Below are 22,925 nucleotides of genomic sequence, written 5' to 3'. Positions count from 1 at the left end.
ATGATAGAAGGTGTAACTACCATACAAGCCATGAAAGCATCCGACAACTCATCCACCGTCTTCAAAGCATTCCACTCAGTAGTGAATAGAGCGAAAAGACTACCAACAGGTCAGCGATTGAGCGCATCTGCCACCACATTCGCTTTCCCTGGATGGTATTGTATAGAGAAATAATAGTCCTTCACAAACTCTAACCATTGACGTTGTCTCATATTCAGCTCCCGCTGAGTGAACAAATATTGCAGGTTCTTGTGATTGCTAAATAATCTAAAGGACTCTCCCAACAGATAATACCTCCAAATACGTAAGGCAAAGACCACCGCTGCCAACTCCAAATCATGTGTTGGATAATTAAGCTCGTGAGGCTTAAGCTTACGAGATCTATACGAAATCGGTCGCTCCTCCTGCATCAAAACACATCCAAGACCCTGCAAGGAAGCATCTGTGTAGACAAGATACTCTATCTCGCTTTGTGGGGTAGACAAAACCGATGCAAAAGTCAATTTAGTCTTCAGCTCACCAAAAGCTTTTTGACAGTACTCATCCCACACGAACCGTACACTTTTCTTAGTCAAATGAGTGAGTGGTCCCGCTATCTTCGAGAACCCCTGGATGAACCTACGATAATATTCGGCCAATTCGAGAAAACTCCGAATCTCGGTAGGTGAAGTAGGCTGTCCCCACTTAACCACTGCTGAAACTTTAGTTGGATCTACCGCTATTCCCCTTTTTGACACCACGTGACCCAGAAACTTCACTTCCCACTGCCAAAATTCACACTTCTCGAACTTAGCGTATAACTGGAGCTCACGAAGTGTCTGCAAGACAATCCGAAGATGTCTAGCATGATCATCCTCCGACTTAGAATAGATCAAGATATCATCAATGAAAACAATGACAAACTAATCCAAATAAGCCCTGAAGACTCTGTTCATTAAGTCCATGAAAACTGCAGGTGCGTTTCTCAGTCTAAAAGGCATGACTCGAAACTCATAAGAACCATATCTAGTGAGAAACGCTGTCATTGGAACATCCTGCTCCCGAATCCGAAGTTGATGACATCCAGACCGCAGATCAATCTTAGAGAAATAGGTAGCTCCCTTCAACTGATCAAAAAGATCATCAATCCTGGGCAAAGGGTATTTATTCCGAATAGTAACCTTGTTCAACTCCCTGAAATCTATACATAGGCAAAGTGAACCATCATTCTTCTTCACAAACAAAACCGGTGTTCCCCAGGGTGAAGTACTCATGCGAATAAAACCCTGGCTGAGTAATTGCTGAATCTGATCCCTCAGCTCTCGCATCTCCACTAGTGCCATCCTATATGGTGCCCTAGTAATAAACGTAGTGCCTAGAGCTAAGTCAATCACAAAGTCGATCTCACGACTAGGTGGCAACCCTGGAATCTCCTGAAATACATCCGGAAAGTCCTGTACAATTGGTATGCTATCAATGATATAGTAGTCCCCTCCTTCGTTTCCTCTTCCATATGGAACAAATAAGTGCTAGTAACCCTGTTAGAATGTGGCATAGCGACGACGTACATATCCTGACCAGGTATGGTGAAAACAACAAATTTATCATAACAATCAACTTGGGCATGGTAGTGTGATAACCAATCAATCCCAAGTATCACGTCATAAGTGTGTATGTCCAGGACCAAAAGATTGGCTAGAAATCTAAGTCTACTAATATCTAGTGTCACAGGCCCATTACTCTCATGTAAAATGGTTGTATTGCCTAAAGGCGTAGAAATACCCTGAGGTCTACTGCATACCCGTGTCATCATCCCAGATAAAGCAACAAAAGATCTAACTACAAATGAGTGTGTAGCACCGTATCAAATAAAACACGACCTTTTAAACATGAATAAGAAACATACCCTCAACAGCCTGAGGTGCCTGAATATCCTATGGCATGGGGTTGAAAACCCTGTCGTAATGCAACTACTGCGGTGCCTGTCCCTGAGGCTGTGGCGGCACTGGAAAAGCCGAATATGTCTGTCCCGGAATCCGCAAAACTGTGGAGCGGGTAAAGGTACTGGTGCCTTCTGTCTCTGCTACACATGCTGTTTGTGTCCCTGTCCTGCTTTAGGACACTGCCTGGAGGTATGACCATACTCTCCACAAGTGTAACAACTACCCTGGAAAGTACCAAATGGCCTCCTCTGTCGGTTAGCCTGTAGTTGACTCTGTCCTGCCTGTGGTCCCCCATTCTGCTATCGCTGAATAGGTGCCTCATCCCTATGAGCATCTGAACCACCCTTGTGTTTCTTCCAATGTTGTTGTCCCTGGAATTTGCCCTTGTCATTCTGTCGATATCCGTTGCCATTCCCTTTCTCAGCTGACTGATTAGTAGAGTCTCTGTCACCCCGCTTCTCACCCTTGGCCTGTCTGAAGTCCACGGTTAATTGATACTGCTGTAGAGTAGCATCTACCACCTGAGCATAAGTGGTATAGGTTGGACAACCAGTAATAGATCGCTTAATAGACCACATGAGTCCCTTAACGAAACTATTCTGCTTCTTTTCCTCTGTATCCACCTCCTCTGGAGCAAAAAGAGATAAGTGCGTGAACTGCTGCTCATACTTTGTCACTATCATGTTCCCCTGCAGTAGATTAAGAAACTCTGTCTTTATAACTGCCCTGACTGCATAAGGGAAGTACTTCTCATCAAAGCGAGTATTGAACTGATCATAAGTCAATGACATCCTCTCCTCTGCGGTGGTAACTGACTCCCACCACTGTAATACATCCCCAACCAGCTTGAAGGTAGTAAGCATCTGCTTTTGAACCTCCGTGCACTGAACCAGACGAAAATGTCGCTCAATATCCTTTTTCCACTGATGAGCTGCTTTCGCATCTGTGGAGCCTGAAAACTCAGGTGGGCTCCCCTTTATGAAATAACTCCTAGCCTTCTCCCAAGTATCAGTCTGAACAACCGGTACTGGTATCGGTGCCGGCTGTACCTGAGGCTGACTCAGAAGTGCAGCTGTTACCCCTGCTTCTATAGCCCGAGCAATGAGGTTGTTGATGTAAGGAGGATACTCTAGATCTTTTCCCTGATCCCGAGTCTATTGAACTTCCTCCTGCTCCTCCTGAAACTGACCATCATCATACTGAAACCTAGGCATTTGCTACTCTTCCTCCCTTTATTGACGCTGCAGGCATTCCTGCTGCCTACGTGCCACTCTCCTCTGTCGACTGTTCATCTATCCTCTTCTAGCGTTAACCATGTTGTTAACATAGAAAGATAGACATCAGTATGAGTTTAAACGAACCGTAAAGGAATACAATAAATCCTAAACTTAAGCTCTAATTAAGAAAAAACGCTATGCGGAAATCTTAATACGAAACATCCTAGAGACACTTGAACCTGGAGTGCTCTGATACCAACTGTAATACCCCTCGGATCTGAGACACGGGTTGATCAGGCCCAAGCCCAAACCCGAGGGAATATCAAACAATTAATATTTTAAAACAAACACAGAATATAAAATGAAATAAGAAATAAAAAAGAGCTGAAAGAAATACTAAATATAAAATCCTCAACAGTTAAAGATTTATAAAATCCAACTCTCCAAAACCTCCATCAATATAACTCTGGAATCCATCTCGTGGATCCCTAAATCAAATCCCAACTGAACATAAAATAACTGGAAATAAAACCAAATCTAAAATATGGAGTGAAACCCTACATCGTCGGTAGAGTGAATGATAGTCTCTGCTCAGCGCGATCAATCCTAAGACTAGAACCGTCCAATACCCCTAAAAAATATAAGAGTGGGTTAGGCCCACGAACAAGTTCTAATCTAACTACAATCCATACAGTGACCCGATACACAGATACACCCTAGATATCTTACAATATCTATCTAGTCCATACTTATATATATCCACACTAAGGGACATTCACTGGACAACAATACGGGTTTCAACCTGAATAGAAGGCATCATATGAAAACGCACCCAAAGGTGGACATGAGTATCTAGACCTAACAGGGTACACCTCAACCTATCATAGTCAGCTACGCATCCACTGCATATACGCACCCTAACCAACGAGCCTGAGACTCGAGCTCATCTCGTGGTACCATAACCATATATCTAAAGTCCGTCCAAAACCAGAGTATGTCATTCAATTATTTATTGAGCTGGCATACAATATACAATCCAGTTAGTCACTCAACTTATTCAGTTGATATGACTTAACTGCAACCAACTAATCCAGGAAGTCATTCAACTTAGTCAATTGATCTGACTTAAACACAATTAGGATTCAATATTTTACAATCCATTCCTTTAATCCGATAGGTTGGGTCTTAGCGTTTTGAGTTAAACTATCCCTAGTATGCTACCGTCCCATACCGGTGCATACAATCCTCAATATCTATGTAAATTACAACACATAAATAATAGTTTAGCAATTTACAGTTCAAAACCATTATCCAAAAAATTGCAAAAAGAGTGTCTAATATTTCAGCAATTAAAATCTAAGCGATAATTTATGTAATTGCAGAAAAAGGTTTAATATTTCAACAATTAGCATTCAAAGCATGCATAGATCAAAACTAATAAATAAATGACCCTATCATACATTTAAAATAATTTTTATACTCATACTATATCCCATTATATTGCTAAAATTAAGCCCAGCAATTAATTTCCTTCCATCCGTTAACAGCATAAAAAGTAGTTTAATTTTATACTGTTCGTCCCATTAACTTAGAGGTAAAGCTTAATCAATTAGAGGTCTTAATAACACCCAAAATTAACTACTTAATCCCTCTGTGAAGTCCCAGAATTAATCAGAACAATTCAAACCCTCAAACAATGTCAAACAGTGCGTCAAAACAATTCCAGAAAGTGTAAACTTGAGAGAGCCTGCTCCATAAACTTGGGAGCAGGCTCTTTTGTGCATGGAGCCGGCTCCATGCATCTTGGAGCCGGCTCCCACTTCCATGGAGCCGGCTCTCTCTCCCTCTGAGAGCCTCCAGTCCAGTTTCGTTCTGTTTCAGCCCATCTGTTTCGTCTCCGGCCATTCCAACCCCTTTGTTCCTCTTTAATACTGAACCTAAGAGTCTTATATAATCCCAGTAGCATCCCAATGGTTTGTTTACAATAGTTGAAAATAATTACAGTGACTACAACCATACTGATTTAACATGCTTAAAGAACAAAATTTAAACTCAGACATGCAAGAACTGTAACAGAATTGATTCAACGCATACAGATCATCAATATAACATATAATAAACATGTAAGTTTCAGTTAATGATGAATTAAACCCTAGAGACTGTCTAGGTGCACAGAACACAAGCCAACAGGAGAGAGGAAGAAAAGAACATGCCTGTGATTTCAGTAACGAAATCTCGGCGCCGTCTCTAAGTTTCAGGTAATACTGAACATCGTCAAGCCTCCTACTACTCCGGCTCTTCCCTTCTCCTAGGTCCGACATTTAAGCGGCAGCCGAACCTTACCGAACGTACTCTGTTTTCTCAAATCCTCTCTCTGTTTCTCTCTGTAGCTTTGGTACATGAATATGGTTTTGTTTTTAACCCTAGCAGATGTACTGTTCTATATATAAAGGTTAAACAAAACCCTAATCCATGTATAATTAGAGACAAAACCCTAACTAAATTCTAGTCGGCCCCTAGGACAACCTAAGTTATAATATATGGCAGATACACATACGTGACGTCTCAAAGAAAACCCTAAATAATTAACGTATTTAAAATACTCATTTAACTTATTTACATAAATAAACCATTATAATAAATCAATTAAGGACACATAATAAATAAAAACAATTTACCTATTAAATCAAATAATTCAATTAAATCAAATCATGCAAGTCAATCAAATAATCCAAATAAATCAAATAACTAAGTAACTAAACAATTAAATAATTAAAAATGAAACAAAATACTTAATTAAAATACCAAGACTATCCTTTTAAAATTAGGAATATTATACGTGCTGACATTATAGTTAGTAACAATGCGTTACTGCCATTTTTTATAGTATGACTAATCACTATTTATATATATATATATTATATATTTAATATTATGAGTAAAAAATTTAAAAACATATTTATTTTTTTGTTTGTTTGTATTTTTTTTAATGTCTATTTTTTTAATCACTTGAAAACTTTTTTTTATATTTGAATGGAATAGTATTTGAGTAAAATGTAATTTTTCATATTGTTTGCGATGAATTAAATATTGATTTTAATTTTTTTGTTTCACATATATTTGTTTCACTTTTTTTTTTTTTTTCCCTTTTCTCATATATTTGTTGACACATTTTAAAGAAAATAAATTCAAAAGGCAAACAAATAAAAATCATACATATTTTTAAAAAAAGAAAAATCGAATAATCAAAATCATAAATATTTTTTTTGCATTTTGTAGCCCATGAAATTTATTTTTTTTTTCAAATATTATAATTTATTTTTGTTAATTGACATAGCCGTTGCAAGTTAAAAAAAAAACGAAGAAGAAACATAGCCTTTCTAAAATTAAAAATACAGCCTTAGTCAAGAAATAAGTTATTGTTGACAATTAATTGCATGTGGGACCGTTTATGACTAGCAACAAGTATGTTACCTGCTGTGAGTGGCATTGCCCCGAGGGGGGCTGCCTTTTGCTATGCTTACATCATTACAAATTCTAGAAATATTGACTTCTAGCGGGCAAAAATCCCTCCTATACCGGCTCCTCTTAGATTCGTGCTTTGGCTAGCTACAAGACTCTCCAACCTTTGTTTCCGCGAAACCGGATACTCTATATTGTGCCATTGCTTCCATGGTCTGTTATGTGGTCGTGTGTTTTTATATTCCTTTTGCAATAATATTTCATCGCTTATACAACAATTAAGTTATATTAAGGAGTATTATTTTTTAGGATATCAATACAGTATGTTACAGGAGGATCTGCTAACTCAGAAGCTATTATGTTTTAACCTTTATTAGGATATTTTATGCACCTTATATATACTATTTTGATTGGCACAGCAAAAATCACCTTTTAGACATCAGTTATAATTGGGTTTTTTTTTTTTTTTTTTTTTTTTTCCCTTATATTTTAGTTTATTGTTCTACTTCAGCACAAGGTGGATTGTAGAACTAATATTGTCTTTTAATTTGATTCCACAAGGTGATGTTTGTTATGGAGCAAATTTCTTGACACAGAAATCTCACAATGATCTTGTAGATCTAAATCCTCCACATTACTAAATCACAGGCATTGGAAGGAGCAAATTACCGGTTAACATGAGCGGGGTATAGGAATGAAGGGTTTGTTGAAGTTCTTGATGCTCAGCAATGCCCAGGAAACCAAAACTGGTTCCTGGATAAATAAATACATCAAATTATTTTTTTACGGCCACAGCCTACATGTTTTCAGTGGTGAGAACAGAAAGCCTGAGGCATGAAAGGCCAACTATAAACGTTCTTCCGGTATCATGTTTTCGCTTAAAATTTTATGTTAAGAGTAGGATGACCAATTCTTTAAGTCGAGATGAGTTAGAATAGAATTGACATTCTTTAGATCCCAAAAAATCAAATGGTCAAGCTTTTTGTGTGAATGACATTCTAATGAAATCAGCATTCCAACTTTTAATTTGCTTACCAAACAAAAGAATCCATTCCATTTCCGCATACCAAAACTCCACACTGCCATTCAAGACATTAGGCATTCCAAAACTAAACTAACACCTGAACATGAATCCTTCCTAAAATGATTTTTACAAAGGTTTAATACCTGATCATAAACCACTTCACTATAACTGTTTTGACTCAAGCCGCACTCACAACAATTACACCAAAAAGTCGTTAATCATTCCTAAAATGATTGATTTACAACAACAAGAAGAAGGAAAAACTAGAATGCAATGGCGAATATACCGATCCTGTTCAAGAATGAGCTCCTTAACCTCACAGTTCTGCTATCCACCAATCTGTTCCCAACTTGGTCTATGATTGAAAAGCCATCAAAATTGAGATAGCAACTCCTCCATCAATATGACGCCTTGATGTAAACAGTCGAACTAACGTGGAGTGTGAACTTCATCATGCCACTGCACTAACTAGAGCTAGCCCACAAGGAGCTAAGTTTGGCTGCAAGCTTTGCACTCTTGTAGTCCTCTCTAAGCTGGATAAACCTGAATTTACAGTCAATTCAAAAGTTTACCATCTCATAAAGGGAATATGGGTACACGAGGAGACAGTCGCCAACTAAGAAAAGAATAGATAATTTATAGACATCAAAGGTGTGATTTCATTGTCATTCTTCTTCTTCCCCCTAACACATTACTGATACAAGTTGTGTACCTAAAAACCCTAACTGCAGTATGTGATTCCTTCCTGAAGCATTCAGCTATGGACTATAATTGTAGTTGAACGTGAGTAAATCAACCCATGATTTTTCCTAAAGTTGTATTGTTCACAAATTAAGGACCCGTTTGGCATGCGCTTTGTTTTTGGCGTTTTGTTTCTGACAAAACAGAAATAATGTTTTTGTTGTAGGAGTGTTTTGGAAAAAATTTGGAAGCACGTTTGGAAATTATGTTTTGCTATGAAAATGTCAAAAACAAAAACATGCAAACCATGTTTGGTCACTCTATCTGTTACAATTTCACATTTTATGAAATAATAAATTTATATCATTAAATTTTATAATTTGTTTATAAAAATGTCTAAAAAGCACATTTTAATAATTCAAATATTGTCAATATTTTTTCATATAAAAGCTCTAATTTTTTTGTTTGCAGTAACCTATTTTCAATTTTATTATTCTGTTTACAAGTTGTTTGCAAGAGATCTGTTTCAGTCATTATCTTCACAAATATTTATAACTAAAATTCATAAAATAAAATAAAAATCATATAAAAAAGATCATAATTAAAACAGATTTAGCCCAAAAAAAAAAATTTCAATAGATTAATTGATTTAGCCAAAAAAAAATAAAACAAGAATTACAGACCTTGATTTCAAATTGATTTAGCCAAAAAAAATTTATTTCCATAGATTAATTGATTTAGCCAAAAAAACAAATTAAAACAAGAATGACAGACCTTGATTTCAAATTGATTTAGCCAGAAAAAAAAATTAAAACAAGAATTACAGACCTTGATTTCAAATTGATTTAGCCAAAAAAAAAATTATTTCCATAGATTAATTGATTTAGTCAAAAAAAAAATTTAAAACAAGAATTACAGACCTTGATTTCAAATAGAAAAAAAATTAAAACAATCTGAAATGATACGCCGACATGGGTTTTGAGAGTTGAGACCTTGATTTCAAATAGAAAAAAAATTAAAACAATCTGAAATGATACGCCGACATGGGTTTTGAGAGTTGAGAGACAGCGGGCAGCGGCGGAAGCTTGCGAACGGCAAACTGGAACTGGAACAGCGGGCGATGGAAACTAAAAGATATGGGTTTTGATTTTTTGAGCAATCTGAAATGATATGCCGATATGGATTTTGATAAAGGTTTGAACTTTTGATTCTTGTAGATAGATAGATAAATTGAAGTAAATGGGTTTTGAACTTCTGATTCTTGTGGACTACAGTAGTTTACAGTTGCAGAGACAGAGATGGCAAGTTCAGAGTTGAGAAGAAGAATAAAGTTGGAGGCGATTGGGGATGCTGAGATGATTTTGTGAGTCGCCCAAAATCGCCCAAATAGAAGCCGCACCCAAAACCCTAGAAAATGACAAATTTTGCCTTTTATATGTGTTTCCTCCGCTACAGTTAAATGAGCAAATTGTTTCATCCGCCACAGTGTAATGTAGCCCAAACAGTACAAAAACAACTAAAAACACCAAAATGGTGTTTCATGTTTTGGGCCCATTTTTGAAATTGTTTTGTTACTGTTTAAAACACAACAAGCCCAACCAAACATGTTTTGGGCTTGAAAGGGGTTACTGTAGCAAGCCTAAAACAAAGCAAAACACATGCCAAACAGTCCCTAACAGTTGATATAAGTTAATAGCGTCAGATTTTCTATAATGCATTTTAATTAGTGGAAAAACTGTGCCATAGAAATGAAGTCATTATGTTCTACGAAAATTCTGCAGTCAGTGCTACTGATTTTGGGTTTTAATATATAAAAAATCGCCAATTTTACATTTACCTCTGTGCATCTTTCCGAATACTTGGGGTACCCTCAAACAGGGTGGACAGACAAAGCTGCCTAATATAAACATAACTTATGTACCATTTAATCAAGTGTAACCTTGGCAATGTAGAACCAACTCACAGGCAAGGAGTTCAGGTATTTGATCTAAAAAGAAGCTAGCAATGTTTTCTTAAGTGTTACCTTCAATCTCCAAGTCACCACACCCCACAACACGTAGGTCTCTAGCAAGTTCCTGCGTGTTCTCATATGGCACTGCTAGCACTCTAAGATACTGAAGCATCAGGAAAACACAACTGGGGTCAAAGTCCAACTTTAACATAATTGATGTAGGTATTAAAGAGCAATTGCAGCCTCAGTAATCAACTCACTAACAGAAGTCCGCCTTCTTCCATAGGAGGTGGATTAACAAGAGATGGTTTCTGCAACAGTTTGTCAAGAAGTGTGGTAACTCGCTGCACGAAAACCGCAGGAGGAAACTCGTCAGTATTGTAACATTACCAACCAATATGATCCTAGTATCTTTACTTCATTTGAATGCATTGCCACTAAATACATACAGAACAGAAAAGAGAATAAGTGAGTTGAAGATCAGATACCTGAACCAAAATTGACATAACATCATTTGCAGAAGGGAATACAGCCATTATTGTGGCCGCTTCTTTACGAACAGTGTCTGTAGGTCAATCATTACAAGTACATTAAATTCATTGAGTCCTAACACCCTTTCATTGAGATAAATTCCAAGCCTTCAAACCTGTGATTTCTTTGTACAACGAAGAAAGCCCACGTGCAACATTGCTAGGACTAGGTAATGTACCCTGGTCACCAAGAACCAATCTAGTGTCTGCATTCATGACCCCCACGTCAATAAACATTGGACGCGTTGCCACATAATGTTGCATAGCACTTGTTCCCTATTAAACTGCATTGTAAAAGGAAAAAAACAAGAAGGTAAGAAGGTGTACAAATTACCAAGATTTCTTTATCGTCGAACCAGTTTCATCCTTAAACTAGATGGGGTATAACTCGAAATGATCTGCTTATAATGATGGATGTATCAAAAACGCTTGATCCTATCCAAAGAAAATTGCAGAGAAGTAACAACAAAAAGATTTAGGGAATCCCCTCGTTCACAAGAAAAAAAAAAAAAAAAAAAAAAATTAAGAAATTCCACAGCCAAAGATACAAACTACCATTGAATAGATGCAAAAGACATTGTTGGAGACTCCATTCATCTAACTCTGAGCCAATATGTAGCAGAAGCGGCCTTGAACAAGGCCAATTTTATCATTTAAATGTAAGAAATTCTTCTAAGGTGAAATGCCTTGAGCATAAATCTGGAGCACAAATAGCACTTTCCTAAAAATATCCATATTAGTTATGAAAATATGTGTTCATCAAGCTCCATTTTTGTCTTGTCACACATCCATCTCAAAATTCTCATTTCTGTCACATCCATCACTAAAGAAGAAAATAACAATAAATGTGCATAGATTGAACTTTTTTCTTCAAGTCAAACACAAATGACTCAATTGTCAATGAAACACGAACTCGGCCATGTATCATCTTTTACAGCTGTTTCTAACCAAAATGAGCAGGCTGGATCTCATCAACAAGCAAGTCCCATCTAAAAACTTTACCTGGTGAAAAGTTACAATGAATAAAGAATTATAGACTATGTAGTACTACTATATTAGAGTGGATGGTTAAAAACTTGTAAAATAGTTGCAGGCAAACTCGGTGAAAAAAAAAAAAAAAAGCCCAGAAGCATTTGATTACATTGATTTCAGAACAAAACCGTCTTCTCAACGACGACGTAGATATAGATCTGGACATTAATACCAACAAGTGTCAACTAAGAGCTACTAATCCCATCAGCCAATGTGTGCATCTGAGAAATGCATGTTCATAGTTTCTTTGCCAGGCACTTGCCAAGCCCCTGGCTGGCACAAGTCAACTCCCACGTAAGCTCTTTGTTTCACTGACTGACTTGTTAATACACCAACCAAAGAAACAAGTGCACAAATCAACCCGGTATAAATGTATTAATTCACATTAACTCTTAGTCTTTTACAAGCTCGAGATTTAGCTTTCTTAAATTTGGGGATCTTTGTGGTTTAAATGCTTAAAAGAGTTTTAAGGCCTCAACAGTTATGGTGTATTTAGGGTTCTAATAAATTTAGGGTTGCGTTCAAATTTTAGAGCTAGGGGTTTAAAGGATTCTATATTTAGGCTTTGAATTCTTTAGTTTTTTAAACTTCAAGTTTAGGGTTTCTTTTCCTTCTCCAAAAATTTTTGGTTTCGCATATGGGTTTTTCTATGGTTTATGACAAAGTGTAAGATAATATAGTTTGAGGGTAGTTTTTCAAGTGAAATGAAAAACATATTAACAATGCATTAATGCACTTTCATATATTTTTATAGAATTTTGCATCCATTAGGAGTCTATTGAATTACCGATTCCCTTCAGGGTACATACCTAAAAAAAGTTACTACCATTCCAAATACAGCCCCAAAACATTTAGTCAGTCAAAAATAGCTTGTTTCCTGGAAAAGAACATTGCGCATATAAAAGAAGCTACCTGTTAAATTTCCACAAATCAAATAATTTCAAGTGATCCAAATAATAGGATTTAAAAAATAAATAAATAAAACGTGATACTTTATATTTCTCAGGCACTCAGCACATGACATGATACATATGCCAATATATGTGACTCAAAGTTGACAACATTAAATACATCTACAATCAAGGCCTGGTATATTTTTCCTTTTTAAGCATACTTTTTGGTTCCCTAGCATGAAATTTGCACAACATTTACAAATACAACCATAGTAAATCTAATTAACCAAAGGGTAATATGAAGTTCACATAAATTACCTGAGATAAAATTTTAGTGCACTCTGCCATAGTAGACAATTCTCTCCTCTGTGAGGCTGCATCAAATCGAGCCAACAATCTATTCTCCAATTCTACACAAATGATAAAAGGCAAAAAAGCTCAACAATATGTCAACTTACAATAAATATCCTTAAAAAAAACAAGGGACTTAAGGAGGCTACCCTTCCAAATCCTAAATGTTTGCACAGATGATTTTACAAGAATAGGGACATCCACACCCTTGAAGCCTTGAAGCCTTGAAGCCTCACTCCACACCCTTAAAGCCTCACTCCACACTCCTTGTGTGACTTGCTAGGGCCCGAAACGAGCCCAACACTTCCTCTTCCTTTCTATAATTAAGCATAGCCAAATGCTATTAGAATCATGCGGATGGAGAAAGTGATATATATATATATATGTAGTGATCATTTTTATGATTATGCCCTGCTGCATAAATGCATGGTAAAAGATGGTCAATTAACACGATGACGGAGATTACGACTAATTCAAATGACTCCCAGGCAATGTGAGAATCATAACAATTTTTTTGGTGACACTTTTGAGATGCAAAAGATCCAAGAGCACTTCTACTGTGTTTAAGGTAGAATTCTGAATAACAAAGGGTACCACAATACCTATGTGTGCGTGCATGCAGGTACATGTACATTTGGTGGTGTCTTTTAGTTTATACAATAACACTACTGTGTGTTCACTTTTTAAGGTTTTTGAGTAATTCACTGTTCAAAAAAAGAATTATGTGCACCAATTAGCAATTGAACACAATTTCAGATAAAAGTGTCTTTAGTTAGACCTTCAGTATTTCAAGCCTACTATACAGATCAAGGAACCAGTCTCTCCTTTAGTTACCTCTGTAATCTAATTACATAACCCAAAATCAAGGTTACAAAACTTATGTCATCATTTAGTAGCTGCTACAGAAAAGTTGACAAGCGATTCATATCTGATAACAACAAAGTGTATCATACGAGCTTACCAGGTCTGACCTTGTTGGTTACACAAAATTGATTTGATGCCTTCCTGATATGCTTAGCTGTAACTCCTTTAGAATGTCTCGCATCCATTTTCTTGCTCACCCAGCTGAGGTGCTGAAACTTCCCAAGCATCTGTCAGAAGCGCCTTTCAGATTTTCAAACACTTCCATACGAGTACCCTTCACTCTCCGAACATCAGCGTAATACCTTCTTACTGCCCCTTCTCTTCTCATGAAGTTGTGTTTGAGTAACTGGAGCCACACACCTAAGGGAACTTTTGGGTTAAAAATCAGTGCTTAAACCATTGAATGATATGCAGCAAACTGAAAATTCTCAATCTTTTAATTCTTTCGGAAGATCAATGAAATAAGTTTTTATTCATCACAAAATCTCATTCCATTTCATTTGCCTCTAAACCTGACAATGGTTTAGCCATACTATTCAACATTAAGTAAACTTTTTTCATTTGTGGGTGAGATGCATCTCCAACTACGAACTCATGGACATTGCCATTAACCTCAATTGAACTACACCCAGGTGCCTTCTTGACTCCTAGAGCTTTCATATTGTGTCTCACTTTCGTCACGTCTTCCCATCTGTGAGCAGAAGCATAGATATTGGCCAGAAGAGTATGGACACTGGAATCATTAGATCCAATTTCCACAAGCCTTTGAGCCACACGTTCACCCATATCAACATTACCATAGATTCTGCAGGCACTCAGCAAAGCACCATAAAGTGGAATTATAATCTCATTATTTTTGTCTGGTACATCTTCGATCAATCCCTCCGCTTCATCTAATAATCCAGCACGACCAAGGAGGTCAATTAGACACCCATAGTGTTCTAACTTTGGTTCAATTTGATACATCTCTCTCATTGAATTAAAGTACCAACGGCCTTCCTCTACCAGTCCCCCATGACTGCAAGCACTTAAAACACCAATAAATGTGATATCATCAGGTTTAAATCCAGCTTGTTTCATACCTGAGAACAGTTCTAGTGCTTTTTTGGTTTTGCCATTCATGGCAAGTGCACAAATAATTGAAGTCCATGAGGCTGTGTCTTTCTCTTTCAACCCATTGAAAATGTCCAAAGATTTCTCTATGCAACCACATTTTGCATACATATCTACTAGAGCAGTACCAACAACCGCATCAACTGTGATTCTGTTTTCATCTATGTAACCGTGGATCCATTTACCTTGTTCCAGAGCTCCCAATTGGGCACAGCCCGTAAGGAGAGCAACCACAGTGAATTTATCAGGCTTAACCCTTTGGATTTGCATCTCCCGAAACAGAGCTAGTGCCTCATCAACACGGTTGAACTGCACATACCCGTTAATAATAGCCGTCCAAAGAATAATATCCTTAACTGGACTTCTCTCAAACAACTCCCTAGCTTCATCCAACTGACCGCTGTTCACATACCCAGACACCATACTTGTCCAACAAATCACATTTTTCTCTGGCATTGCATCAAAAATTTGTCGGGCTATACTTAAACATCCACACTTGGAGTACATATCCAACAAGGCATTGCCAATTATAGTGGTAAATCCGAGCTCATGGCTAACATACCGGTGAATTTCTTTACCAAGTTCCAAAATTTTCAATTCTGTACAGGCCGAAAGAGTACTTACAACCGTAGCTTCTTCAGGCTTCAGATTACTTTCTCGTTTCATACGCCGAAAAACATCAACAGCATCCTCAAATCTGTTACATCTAACATATCCAGAGATCAAGACATTCCAAGAAACCACATCTCTCTCAGGCATTTCATCAAACAACTTCTTCAATTTCGCAACATAACCCAGTTCTGCATACATGTCCATGAGTGAGTTACAGACATAACAATCAAACTCAACCCCACTCTTTACAACAAACCCATGAACTTTTTCGCCTATTAAAACCTCCCGCAAGCATCCGATGGCCTTGAAAACAAAGGGGTAGGTGAAATTATCTGGCCACAAACCGTGCATCCTCAATTGATCAAACAAAAAAAGAGTTTTTCTAAAGCTACCTTTCTTGGCATATGCTTTGATCATTACATTGTAAACAAACAAACTCGGGTCTTCAATGTAATCAAAGATCTTCTTGGCATAGGATAAGCTTCCAAGAGATGGGTGTGTACAGAAGACCATGAGCTTGCTGAGGGTGTCTTTGTTTTGGTGTACACCGATCCTGAAAACTTGGGTTTGGATTTGTTTGAGTTGTTTCATGGACTTGCAGTTTCTAAGGATGTCTATACATGCTTTCTTGGTGAGTCTCGTGAAGTATGAGTTGGTAGTAGTTGACAAGTGAAGTGGTTTTGATAGGAATTGGCAGGAAATAGACTTCAATAGCACAAACTTATGTTGAGAGATCATGTGACCTTGCTCTTGTTGTGCCTTGCCTAGAATGAGCTGAGAGGCCACGCCTTCTACTTATCAGCTGCTTGATTAGGCCACCAGTCAGGACTCACCCTTCTATTATTTTTTATGCCAAATTGACCCTTACACAAAATCAAGATTACAGTTCATTTTCGTTTGCAAAACAATAATTACAGAAAAAATTTAAGACAAAACCCATACATACAAGTTAGCAGTTGCAGAGAGAGAGAGGGGGGCAAGCTTGAGAGTTGAGAGACAGCGGCTGAAGCTTGCCAGCGGCGAACCCGAACTGGAACAGCGGGCGATGGAAACTGAAAGATATGGGTTTTGATTTTTGAACAATCTAAAATGATATACCGATATGGGTTTTGATATAGGTAATAGGTTTTGAACTTTTGATTCTTGCAGACAGATAGATAAACTGAAATATATGGGTTTTGAACTTCTGATTCTTGTAGTTTGCAGTTGCAGAGAGAGAGGGGGCCAGTTCAGAGTTGAGAACGAGAATAGAGATGGAGGCAAATGATTTGCCCTAAATAGGATTTAGTTTGCAAAACAAGAATTACAGACCTTGATTAGTTGATTTAGAAAACAATTTAAAACAAAACCCATACATGTCAGTTAGCAGTTGCAGAGAGAGAGAGGAGGCAAGCCTGAGAGTTGAGAGACAGCGGCTGAAGCTTGCGAACGGCGAACCCGAACTGGAACAGCGGGCGATGGAAACTGAAAGATACGGGTTTTGATTTTTTGAACAATCTGAAATGATACGCCGATATGGGTTTTGATATAGGTAATAGGTTTTGAACTTTTGATTCTTGTAGACAGATAGATAAACTGAAATATATGGGTTTTGAACTTCTGATTCTTGTAGATTTTGTGGTTTGCAGTTGCAGAGAGAAAGAGAGAGAGGGGGCAAGTTCAGAGTTGAAAACGAGAATAGAGATAGATGGAGCCGATTGGGGAGGCTGAAATAATTTGCCCTGATTTTTTTTTTTTTTTTTTTTTTCTGGAGGCCCATCATTCTTGGGCCTATAAATTTTGAGGCCCATAAATAATTGTTTCTGCATTATATTTGTGAGAAGTTTATATAATTTATTACTAAAATAATTGTTTCTGCATTCTATTTGTGAGAAGTTTATATAATTTATCACCTAAATAATTGTTTCATATTTTTGATACATTTGTCACATAAATATTATGTAGCTCTCTAGTCCATCTTTTATTAGTAACTTTTAATTTAACTCATTTGTATTAAAATAGTAACATTTCTTTTGCTTATCTAACGTACATTTCTTTTGCCTATCTAACATATAAGCTACAAGTATAACATGAATTCAAAAGAACAATAATGCTTTTATCAAATTATTATTTATTTTTATTTTACATAGTTAAATCTATAAATTTATCTTTTAAAAAATAAAAGCCTATAATAATAAATTTATTAAAATAGTTTTCTTTCCTTTCTTTTCCCAAACGTGATTATTATCCTTTTATATCTTTTCTTTCATTAATCAACCAAATACAACAAGGGGGTTAAAATTATCCATCAATTCTCTTAACCTTGTAATTAATGTTATCCTTTCTTTTATTTCTTATCGTACCAAACATAGCCATAGGACAACCAATATAGCATTAACAATACCGACTTAACTATGTATGCGTCAGCACACTTAGTAACAATGTGTTACTACCATTTTTTAAAACGATGACTAATCACTAATTATTTTTTTTTTCTTTATATATTTAATATTTTGAGTAAAAAATTAAAAACATATTTATTTTTTTGTTTGTTTGTGTTTTTTTCAATGGCTATTATTTTAATCACTTGAAAACTTTTTTATATTTGAATGGAATTGTATTTGAGTAAAATGTAGTTTTTTACATTGTTTGTGATGAATAAAATATTTTTTTTTTTTTTTTGTTTCTCATATATTTGTTTCCTTTTTTTTTATCCTTTTCTCATATTTTTGTTGACACATTTTAAAAAAAATAAATTCAAAAGCCAAACAAATAAAAATCATACATATTTTTTAAACAATTAAAATTGAATAATAGAATTATCAAAATTATAGATTTTTTTTTTTTTTTTTGCATTTTGTAGCCCATAAAATTTATTATTAATTTTTTTCAAATATTATAATTTATTTTTGTTAATTGACATATCGGTTGCAAGTTAAAAAAAAGAAGAAGAAACAAGAAACATAGCCTTTCTAAAATTAAAAATATAGCGTTGCAAAGAAAGAAGCAATTGTTGACAATTAATTGTATGTGGGACCGCTTTTGACTAGCAACAAATATTATACATTTTTTAAGAATAATTTCACAGATATTTTTTAAAAATAATTATCAGTTAAATTTATTTTTGTTTTTTCGTTATTGTCTCCGTTAAAAATATTAAAGAATATATATTTATTTTTAATTTTTTAATTACATTTATTCTAAAATATCATATAACCTAAATGACTATTATATCCCTAATTCTCTCTCCTCTATCATACTTCTGTCTCTCTATCATGCCCCTGTCTCTCTCTCTTCTTCTCTACAGATACAGCTCTACAAGCCACCTATTAACAAAAGTTATAAAACCACTCTCTTCTCTACAGGTACAGATTAACAAAATCTCTACTCATTCTTATATTTTCATGGACAAGAATTATAAATGGATTAAAAAATTAATTCGACACCAACAATCTCACACATCTAATCTCAGAACCGAGATTATTGGTTGGGTCTGTCTGAAGCTTTTCCGGTTGATGTCGCTGAGGCTCTAAACTCTCTCTCATTGGATCTCGGTTGGATCACCTTGATAAACAGATGAGGGTTGAAGCCTTCAGTTGTATCAGTGAAGAGGTTTTCGCCGGTGGTCATGGAGTCTGTTTGTGTATATTACAAGGACCCTAGTACTGTAGTTCACAAAAACTCAATAATGGATAAAATAAAAAAATAAAAAAATTAAAAAAAAATCAAGGGGTGTGTAAAATACCAAAAACCTTTATTTAATTGCTATTTTAAGGCTTATCATGGGTTTAATTTGAAAAGGAAAAGCTTGAGGAATGTTAGAATGGTGGGATTAGGGCGCGATGTTGGCGAATGTAAAAATGAGGAAAACGGATACGGCAACCGCGGGGATGGCAAGCACGCGTATGGTAGTGGAGATGACAACATGGGAAACTGCAATTGAGCCACCGAAGCCGATATTGGGATTGTGTGGGCGGTGGCGGCGACGGCGATGGCGAAGGATGTCTGTGTGGGTGGCGGCGGCGGCGGATTTCTCTGTGTGTGTGTGTATATATATATATGTATATATGTCTATGTGTAATGTCTATATATATCTATATATATATATATGTCTGTGTATATATATATATGTCTCTGTGTATATTCTTTCATTATTCCCTAATGTCATCTTTCTCAAGAGTCTTTATTGAAATCCACAATTTTAGAGCCCGAGCGACATCAACCGGAAAAGAGTGAAGAGGAGAGAGGAAGGTGATTATGAACAATATATCCCAAAATGGGTTTCGGCCCAGGAGGGAGAGAGAGAATTATGTCGGGGTATTTTATATATATTAGGAAAAGGCATTAATAAAAATTTATTTTATATTAATAAATAAAAATTAAAATATTTTGAAATTGGTGATAAAGTTTAAGTTTCGTAAATTAATAAATTTTTTTATATTTTTATATTAATACTAAATATGTATATTTTATTTTTTATTTTAATAGTGAAATATTTGAGTTTTGCAAAGTAAAAAATTTTTTTAAGTAATTTAAATTTTATTAGATAATTTGTAATTTGAATTTTATTAGATAATTTGAAATTTAGTATAATTTTTAATTTACAATATAAATTTAATTATATTAATTTTTAATTAAATTTTAAAATAGAAATTCAATTATACTAATTATACATTAGATTGAAATTGATATAAAAATTTATTATATGGAGTTTGTGGTTTTTGGAAGACTCTAGGTTATATTTTATTTTCTTTAAATATATAATTTGTGGTAGAATTTTATAGAAATTATTTTATTTTATTAAGATATACCTTTGTAAAATTAGATTTTCTTTTATTAAAAAATTCATAAAAAATAGATAAATACAAGGGTTATATACTTATATGCGATAGAGTTCTTTTTTTGTATTAATTAATAAATTTTTTTATATTAAAAAATAAATACTTAAATGTTCAAATTCTTTAACATTTATATTTTATTTATATGTATTATTATATTATTATATATTTTCTTTAAATATATCCATGTCTAATGTGATAGAGTTGTAGAAATTGTTTTATTTTCTTTAAATATATCCTTATTTAATTAAATTTTATTTTATTAGAAAACTTATAATAAATAGATAAATATAGGTTATATGCGATAGAGTTTCAAAGAAAATAAAATACTTAATTTGTGGTAAAGTTTTGGTAATTTGTATTAGAGTTTTATAAAAACTATTTAAATATATCCTTATCTAATGTGATAGAGTTTCATTGCAAATAAAATAGGTAATTTGTGGTAAAATTTTATATAAATTATTTATTTTCTTTAAATATATATATCCTTGTCTAATTATATTTTTTTTATTAAAAAACTCATAATAAAAGATAATTTGTGGTAGAGTTTTAGAAAATTTATTTTATTTTTTATACCAATTATTAAATATTTTTTATATTAATAATTTTTGTCTAGTTATATTATATTTTATTAAAAAATTCATAACAAATACATAAATAGGTAATTTTTATTAGAATTTTATATAAGCTCTTTTAAAAAAATATTTTATTTTCTTTAAATATATCGTTGTCTAATTAGATTTCCTTCATAAAAAAAACTCATAATAAATAGATAAAAACAAGTTATATATGATAGAGTTTTAAAGAAAATAAAATAGATAATTTGTGGTAGAGATTTATAGAAATTATTATATTTTCTGCAAATCTATTTATAATAAATAAATAAATAACTAATTTGTGTTACAGTTTAATAGAAATTCTTTAAAAAACACTTTTTATATCAATTAATAAATATTTTTTTATATTAATAATTCTTCTCTAATTAGATTTCCTTTTATTAAAAAACTCATAACAAATAGATAAATAAGTAATTTGTATTAGAGTTTTATAGAAACTTTTTTCAAACCTCTTTTTATATTAATTAATAAATATTTTTTTATCTTAATAATGCTTGTCTAATTAAATTTTCTTTTATTAAAAAACTTATAATAAATAGATAAATAGGTAATTTGTGATATAGTTTTATAGAAACTCTTTTAAAAACTCTTTATAGATCAATTAATAAATAATTATTTATATTAATAATACTTGTCTAATTATATCTCCTTTTATTAAAAAAACACTTAATAAATATATAAATAGAAATTTTGAGTTAAAATTTTATAGAAACTCTTTAAATATTATATCTTTATCTATTGTGATAGAGTTTTATGAAAAATAAAATTTGTGATTTGTGATAGAATTTTATAAAAATTATTTTATTTTCCTTAAATATATCTTTGTTTAATTAGATTTAATTTTATTAACAAACTCATAATAAAAGTTAATTTATGGTAGAGTTTTAGAAAAATTGTTTTATTTTATACATCAATTAATAAATATTTTTTATATTAATAATTCTAGTCTAATTAGATTTTCTTTTATTAAAAAATTCATAAAAATAAATAGATAAATAGATTAACTTAAATTTTATTAGATAGATTTTAGAGTTTGATTGACATTTTTTTTTTCTTTTAATAAAAACTCTTTGCATATTAATTAATAAATATTTTATTTTATAAAAATAGATAGTTAAATACTGAAACTCTTTGCACATGTAATAATACTATAGATAAAAACTTTTTTTATATCAATTAATAAATATCTTTTTATATAAATAATTAAATACTTAAACACCTTGGCACAACTTCTGTATTTTACTCAGAAAATTAGGTTTTCTTTTATTAAAAAATTCATAATAATAAATAAGTTAATTTGAATTTTATTAGGTAGACTTTAGAGTTTTATTGAAGTTTTTTTCTATAAAAACTTTTTTCATATCAATTAATAAATATTTTTTATATAAATAAATAAATACTGAAATACTGAAACTCATTCCACATTTAATAAATATTTTTTAAATAAATAAATAAATACAGAAACTTTAGATTTTCTTTTATTAAAAAATTCATAATAATAAATAAATAAATAGTTAATTTGAATTTTATTAGGCAGATTTTAGAATTTTATAGAGTTTTTTTTTTCTTTCATTTTTTTTATTTATAAAAACTCTTTTCATATCAATTAATAAATATTTTTTATATAAATAAATAAATACTAAAAATCTTTGCACATTTAATATTTTATTTTCTTTAAATATATCCTTGTCTAATTAAATTTTATTAAAAAACTCATAATAAAAGTTAATTTGTGGTAGAGTTTTAGAAAAATTATTTTATTTTATATATTAATTATTAAGCATTTTTTATATTAATAATTATTGTCTAATTCAATTTTCTTTTATTAAAAAATTCATA

General features: G+C 33.3%; 1 protein-coding gene and 1 pseudogene across 9 annotated transcripts; both read right to left on the bottom strand.

Moving 5' to 3' along the window:
* The window catches only part of LOC132278420 (pentatricopeptide repeat-containing protein At1g31430-like), a 40,724-nt pseudogene extending 26,570 nt beyond the window's left edge, over window positions 1–14,154 (bottom strand).
* LOC132277246 (pentatricopeptide repeat-containing protein At1g31430-like) lies at window positions 9,218–17,340 on the bottom strand. Of its 9 annotated transcripts, none has more exons than XM_059779046.1 (7): window positions 14,025–17,340; window positions 13,213–13,380; window positions 13,031–13,122; window positions 10,904–11,071; window positions 10,746–10,822; window positions 10,522–10,601; window positions 9,218–10,420 (listed from the first exon to the last, which is right to left on the bottom strand). In XM_059779046.1, the coding sequence occupies exon 1, from the start codon at window positions 16,388–16,390 to the stop codon at window positions 14,414–14,416; it is 1,977 nt and encodes a 658-aa protein (XP_059635029.1). In that variant the 5' UTR covers window positions 16,391–17,340; the 3' UTR covers window positions 9,218–10,420; window positions 10,522–10,601; window positions 10,746–10,822; window positions 10,904–11,071; window positions 13,031–13,122; window positions 13,213–13,380; window positions 14,025–14,413. The 9 variants fall into 9 exon arrangements, with proteins under 9 accessions (XP_059635029.1, XP_059635027.1, XP_059635033.1 ...); XM_059779044.1 differs by having other exon boundaries at window positions 9,218–10,601; window positions 14,025–16,515; window positions 16,599–17,340; XM_059779050.1 differs by having other exon boundaries at window positions 9,218–10,601; window positions 14,025–15,955; window positions 16,045–16,117.
* Window positions 17,341–22,925: the final 5,585 nt, after the last annotated feature.

Source organism: Cornus florida, unplaced genomic scaffold (genome assembly GCF_030987335.1).
Source record: "Cornus florida cultivar Cherokee Brave unplaced genomic scaffold, ASM3098733v1 CherokeeBrave_3.0.0_Hap2_Chr10, whole genome shotgun sequence".
Lineage (NCBI taxonomy): Eukaryota > Viridiplantae > Streptophyta > Magnoliopsida > Cornales > Cornaceae > Cornus > Cornus florida.
The sequence above is the reverse complement of the archived record's forward strand: the minus strand, read 5'-3'. Positions and strand labels throughout refer to the sequence as shown.

Bases quoted from the DNA above. Each gene is read 5' to 3' on its own strand.
- LOC132277246 (XM_059779048.1), bottom strand. From the start codon at position 16,390: ATGATCTCTCAACATAAGTTTGTGCTATTGAAGTCTATTTCCTGCCAA.